At 33.4% G+C, this 7,323-nt stretch overlaps 1 protein-coding gene across 1 annotated transcript in view; it reads right to left on the reverse strand.

The window, feature by feature from the left end:
• Positions 1-4,267: 4,267 nt before the first annotated feature.
• LOC106868371 (histone-lysine N-methyltransferase, H3 lysine-79 specific) overlaps positions 4,268-7,323 on the reverse strand; it is a 199,658-nt gene continuing 196,602 nt past the window's right edge. The window contains exon 10 of the mRNA XM_052977663.1: positions 4,268-4,682. Within this exon, the coding sequence (XP_052833623.1) occupies positions 4,662-4,682 (21 nt within the window). The 3' untranslated portion in view covers positions 4,268-4,661. The remainder of the gene's footprint in view (positions 4,683-7,323) is intronic.

Consider the following 7,323-nt stretch of genomic DNA (forward strand, 5'->3'; position numbering starts at 1 on the left):
GTGTCTCTAAAAAAAATTCACGGTAATCCTTGGCCATGCGACACCAAAAATCAACGATAAGAAAGGCACTTACGAATTCATCGGCATCCATTTTAGAGAAAAATTTGTAGTTTAGAATCAGTGGTTCTTTGACTGCTGTTTCTGAATTTTCAGTATGTTGGAGAAGCAACTCAATTGCTAATCCCTTATATTTATGATGATAAATGGTATATATATATATATATATATATATATATATATAGCGTGTGCAGAAAAAGCTCACTTGAAAATGGTGATGGTTTTTATAAGTGTCATGATCAATGAAAATTGAAGATATTATATACAATTGAGGTTGTCAAGAAAGTTCTTGCGGAATTTTTAATTTTGGTTTTAAATGATGCATTTTCAAATTAATTTTCGTTAAATTACTTTGACTTTATATACCATTTTAAAGCCCATTTTTTGCTCTATCTAATTGTGTTACTCTTTTTCTTTTTGAATTATTAGGCCATTTTTTCCGGAACATTGAATACAACATGGACAAAAAGCAAATTCGCACAATTTTGTTATTCCAGTTCAAGCTAGGCCGAAAAGCTGCTGAAACAGCTTACAATATCAACAATGTGTTTGGCCCAGGAACCACTAATGAACGTACAGCACAATGGTGGTTCAAGAAATTTTGTAGCGGTGACGAGAGTCTTGAAGATGATAAGCATAGTGGCCGGCCATCGGATGTTGACAACGATCAACTAAGAGCCTTAGTGGAAGCCAATCCACACACATCTGTTCGCGAGCTTGCTTCTGAATTAGATGTAATGCATACGACAATTTCCAACCACTCGAAAGAGACTGGAAAGACAAAAATACTTGAGAAATGGGTGCCGCATGAATTGAACGACAACCCAAAAAACGCTGTTTTGAAGTGTCATCTTCCCTTCTTTTACACAAGAATGACCCATTTCTCAACCGTATTGTGACTTGCGATGAAAAGTGGATTCTTTACAACAACCGGTGACGCTCAGCTCACTGGTTGGATGCCAACGAAGCTCCACAGCACTTCCCGAAGCCAAAAGAAGGTCATGGTGACTGTTTGGTGGTCTGCAGCTGGTCTCATCCGTCACAGCATTTTGGATCCAGGTAAAACCGTTACAGCAGAGAAGTAGTCAGCAAATGGATGAAATACATAAGAAACTCCGACAACAACAGCCAGCATTGGTCAATAGAAAAGAAGTTGAATGAATTGGACTACGAAACTCTGCCTCATCCGCCATACTCACCAGACTTCTCGCCTACCAACTACCACTTCTTCAAGCATCTCGACAACTTCCTGCATGAAAAATGCTTAAAAAACCAAGACAATGACAAACACGCCTTCAACGACTTCATTGCCACCAGAACGCAGAATTTTTTTGCTACTTGTTTCACATTGGCAGAAGCTTGTTGATTCTGATGGTGTTTATTTCAATTAATAATGTTTTGCTTGAGCTGAGATATGTGCATCTGAATTTAAAGGTTAAAAACAGCAAGAACTTTCTTGACAACCTAATATATACTATGAAAAAAGGGAAGCAGCTGAAATTCAGGCGTAGAAAATAAAGTTATCTGCATTTCCATTGTGAGTTTGATAAACAATGTATTATTTATTTATCTATATTCACTTAGTGAAACCAATACATATAAAAATGTTATAGAATTCTCATTCAAATTATTGATGAGTTGATCTTTAATTTTTAGCAAATGGATGTAAATATCAAGTGAACAAAATTCAATACAGATTGAAAACTTAAGATCTATATATATTCATATAAATATATTCACATAATTAACATATAAAAATATGTATTATACATACGTATGATATATTAGTGGGATTTTCTTTTTTAATTGGAAAAAAGTAGGACGGACAAAATATAGTTTGTTCCCCCATTCCTGGAAAAGTGGAGGGGACTGAAACAAGGCCTTTGGTTGTATATCTTTATGTACATATGCATGTGTGACCATGTATGTACAGGTATGCAAGCACTGACATAAGCAACATCCAGATATTTGTAGGTATGTGCGTAAATAGGTAATCAGTAATAAAGTCACAATTTTGGCTAGGGAAAAAAGTTACAATTAATTCATGGGATCTGGACAAAACCCCCTAGAACAAAACTCTCCCAGACAAAACCCCTGTAACTTTATTCTGTGACTTTTTTACCTGGATTCGCGTAAATATGTACCTGCATAAATATATATCTCTATCTGTATTATATTAAAACTCAAAATCTGTTTTCCTGCCGTTTGATTAAGAGGATAAAGATTAAGAGGATAAAGATTAAGAGGATAAAGATTAAGAGGATAAAGATTAAGAGGATAAAGATTAAGAGGATAAAGATTAAGAGGATAAAGATTACAAGTAAAATAGTAATTTCCTCCTTTAAGAAAAAACAAATCAATTTGAAAATGATGACGTCCTTTTTTTTTTTCTTTTTTCTCTCCTTAATCATTTATGCAACTTTCAGAGTGCTTTGGACTTGAAAGAGAGAAATTCTCCCTATACTTGAATGGATACATGATTTTTTTTTCAAGGGGAAAATTACTATTTCCTTATTTGGATTAAGTCTTTTTCATTCACAAAATGAGCCCCCCACTTAATTTTGCTCAGGTTGCTTTCAATTTTAGTATATCGATGCAACTCTGAATTTGATTATGATCAACCAATTACTTTATCTCATAAATTAAAGAATCTGATGTTACTTGGAACTAAAGTTGGGAATTTGAGTAATTTTAGCCAATCAACAGACAGCGTGGCACTAGCATCTTGTTACCATGACAACCGCATGCTGTGTTGTGGTTCACTGTTGTCTATGTTGACTTTTCACACTTGATTCTTCACACCACGAGATTCTTCCAGCCACATGTTTTGTTTTAATTTTTTTGCTTGTTAGTATATTACATATTTTTCTGTGCTTCTGTGTGTTTGTATTTCTAAATATTTTTCATTTTATATAATTCTGGGACTCATTGACCCAGATAGCTGGATTTATGATTTCACTAGGTTAATTCTGTTCCTAAACATTTAAATTAGGAGTATTTCTTAAACTGTTAGCTTCACATTTCAGCAGCTAACTGAAATTTAGCCCACGTAACAGGAACTGAGCGGGATATCGTGGAACGGAGAAACTGCGGGTGATACAGATAATTTGACATCATTTTTGAATTCTGCATGAGATGCAGGTGTTCTTTTCCTTGGGACAAATTCTTTGTTGACCAGTGTTATTCTTATCGTAGCATGAAAACCTTACTCACCTTTGGAATTTTGGAGACAGATGCCCCCTTTTCACACACACACACACACTTGCACTTATATATTAATGATGTACACAAATACATGACAGGTATACATAATACTGAAATACACATAAAGTAAACACATGCAGACAAATATATTAATATAATAAATTTTAAAAAATAATTAAAAAATACAATCAATGAAGCGACAAAAGAAACAATAAGATGATACATATTGATTTTATTAGGTATTTCTGTTTATTTAGAAACCTACAATCACCAGGTCAGATGCTAAACTATACATTTCACAGGGTACAACCTTAAAGTTGACACCGCTCTGCTGAACGCAGGAAATTTCTGTCTCACTATTGGCTAAAACTATTCAGTTTCTTTGATTTTTAAACCCCTGTAACTTTTTTCTCCAATTTTTTTCTCCCCACATCAAACCTTCAAAGCAATGAAACTGGAAGGCTACATTGTTATAGCCAATTTTCAGATATTTTACTTCCTTTTAAAAAATGCATATATTGCGAATGAAAATAACTAACATTAATCTTTGTAATCTTAATCAAAAGGCAGAAAGACAGACAGAGAGACTGTCTCCTTATAGACCCATGATTCCCAATGTAGGGCATGGTAATATTTTGGTGGGGCATGCGTAGGGTTATGTTGAATTTACACCTCTTGTACACAATGAACGTGCAACTTTCTGTTTACTATACCAATAGACAAAGGGGTCAATTCGAGAATGAAGTATTAACAGTGAGTTGTTTTCTAGTGAGTCTCTGCAAGTGTATGTGTGCACATACAGTATGTAGGTATGCATAAAAAAGTGTGCTGACATTTATATCCCTTATTCAGAAATTTTTGTTTTGAATATTTCTTTAAATAATTTTTAATTATTCAATTATTTTTCAGATTTATTCTAATTACTTGGAATATAAACCCTTTATGTCCCAATTTGATATTTGAAAAAATAGCTGACAAGCTCTATTAACACGACCAACATATTGGAAAGATTTATTAATAAATTTTATTTCTTTCAGTCACAAACTTTGTGCATAAAATGAGTAGTGCAAAAAGAAAAGTTCATCAATATATAAAATTTGGATTTATACCTGCTATCCACGATGAACGGTCACCTTTCAGTGACTTATGTCACCAACGAATCAATGAAACCAAATTGTCTTGAGTTACATTTGAAGACGAAACAGTGTGTATGTAAATTCAGATTCAAATTACTTCAAGTCTTTAAAGGAAAAATTTGCAAAAAGATCAACAATAACGTCTCTGTTTACTGCACACCTGTTGTAATCTTGAGGCTAGTTATGAAATTTCATTACTCATTGCTAAATGTGGAAAAAAATCATACTCATACTATTGGAGAGGATTTAATTAAACCATCAATATCAGCATTTCTTAAAATAGTCCTGGAAAAAAATGACAAAGTTGTTCAAGCCATGCTACTCAGTAACAATATTGTTATTAGAAGAATAGATGAAATCAGAATGTGAAAAACCAGAATTTCTAAATCTGACAACTTAAACAATTGGCACGTCTAATCTTAACCTCAGAACACACTTATTTTCCATATAAATGTGACAAAACACTTTTAATTTGTAACATTATAACGAGTTTTTATGTTCTTTCAGAAATACTGTGGCTTTTCTTACAGGAAGGCATAAAACGCCACATCATCGCAATCCGACAACATTTGAAATTCACCCATGTTGAATGTGAACCTAAGAAATCAGTTTTATTTTGCAATGTTTCAAAATTTTCAATAATTTTGTAATGATGAGCAAGATTTTTACTTTTTATGCCTTTAGAAAAATTATTTCTTTTCTGAAATGTTTGGTAAATAGAATCACCACAGATAGTTGATACAAACAAAAATGAAGTTCAAAAATGGTGAAAGTGGGAAAACAATTTTATTTTGCAATATTACCACAATCTAAAAAGATGAAGCTGAACAAACATCACAGATATTTAATATAAACTTGAGTATAGTGTTTACAGGCATAAAACAGTTTGAAGGCATAAGAACGTAGAACATCTCAAGAGTGAGAGGTATAACACTTTATTTTACAATATGTAAATGAGTTTATGTTTTTCCGTTCCTGTTTTTTTTTAGAAATGCTGTTGTCTTTTCCTGAAATATTTGGTAAACTTTGCAATAGGAAAATTTTGAGAAAAGGAATGAAATACTAATCGTATTTTTCTTGAAGAAAGGTGCAAAATGAGTATTTTTCTAAAGGAAATAACGTCGCTAATGTTTAAAACTCTACGGTTATTTATGAAAAATGAAGGAAAAAGCTAAAATTTATTCTTGCAGTCATGTAGTCGTAGTTTTCTAGAAGAAATAGGTACAAAATGCGTATATTTATGGAAGTAATCAATGTTGCTGATGCGCAGTTGTCAACGGTTATGTATTATTTAATAGAAAGCCAGAATTTTTGCAGACGTATTTATTTTAAAGGAATTGATGTCGCTAACATCTACGGTTATTTATCAAAAATCACGGAAAGCCATACTTTCGGGGAGTTTCACAGATATGTTGAAAATATAGGTACAAAACTCGTATTTTTCTGGAAGGAATTGATGTCGCTAATGTGGAGAAGGCTATGGTAAAAAAATAAGACTGAATTGATGTCACTAACGTTCAGAAGTTTATGGTTATTTATTAAAAACGAGGCTAAACTATATTTTTGCAGAATTACTAGGTTATAATCGTAGTTTTCTTGAAGAAATAGCTGCAAAATGCGTATTTTTCTTGAATGCATTGAAATACGCATATTGGAGCTATCTTTAAAGAAAAATACGATTAGATGTGTGCAAAAATATCTAATGTTCAGAAGTTTACAGCTGTTTATCAAAAAGGAGGCAAAACTACATTTTTGCACACATTTAAATGTATTTTCCTAGAAAATCGCTGTAAAATGAGTATTTTTCTTGAACAAATATTGATGTTGCTAATGTGCACATACATGTCCACAATTATTTAATAGAAACGAAGCTGAACTTGTAGGCATGTGTAGGAATTGATGTCGCTAATGTACACAAGTCGAGTGTCATTTATCAAAAATAAAGCAAACTACAATTGTAGTTTTTTTGAAAAAATAGGTGCAAGTTTTGTTGAAAAGGTTACTGTAAAATGCGTACTTCAAATGAAGGAATTGATGTCACTAATGTACTCGAGAGTATGGTTATTTATTGAAAATGAGGCCATTATATTGTTTTTGCAGAATTACTAGGTATCTATCTAATCGTAGTTTTCTTGAAGATATAGGTGAAAAATGTGTATTTTTCTAGTAGGGATTGATCTCGGTAATATGCACATGTCGACGGTTGTGTATCACAAATGAGGTAAAACCATATTTTTGCACATATAGTAATCATACGATCGTATATTTCTTTAAAAAGTTAGTGTAAAATGCATATTCTTCTTCAAGGAATTCATGCAGATGTCGACAGTTGTTTATAAACCTAACACTAACTCAAGTTTATGGTTACTTATAATCCTAACCCTAACTCTGCTCCTAACCCTAATTCTAACCCTTGCACTAGCCTAGCCCTAACTGTAACTCTAAACTAAACCTTAACCCTAATCCTGACAGAGAAAAAAGAAAACCAAGAGAAAAATTCACCTTGACCTGAGGCGAAAACAAAAATGACCCTGATGTTGACCATGACCTTGAAACAGACTGACCTGACCCCGCAATTGCTTCAAAAAGTGAAACTGAAGCCGAAAACAAAAAGGAATACGACCTTAACCGAGACCTCTGACCCAAAACGGACCATGACTCCATACTTTTCTGAGAAAGTGAAACCGAAACAAAAAGACACCTGATTTTGACCTTGAAATCGAAACCGAAACTGACCCCCGACTTTGGCCCCGACCCTGACCTCAACCCTAAAACATCCGACCCGACTCCGAACCTTGCTCTGCGACCTGACCTCAAAGGTTGAATTTTTGTTATCTTGATCCAGAAACTTGACTTGATCTCAATGCACGTTGACCTTTGACTGTAACATTGAATGTGACCTCGACCTTGACCTGCAACCTAGACC

The sequence above is a fragment of the Octopus bimaculoides genome, chromosome 28, assembly GCF_001194135.2.
Source record: "Octopus bimaculoides isolate UCB-OBI-ISO-001 chromosome 28, ASM119413v2, whole genome shotgun sequence".
Taxonomy (NCBI): domain Eukaryota; kingdom Metazoa; phylum Mollusca; class Cephalopoda; order Octopoda; family Octopodidae; genus Octopus; species Octopus bimaculoides.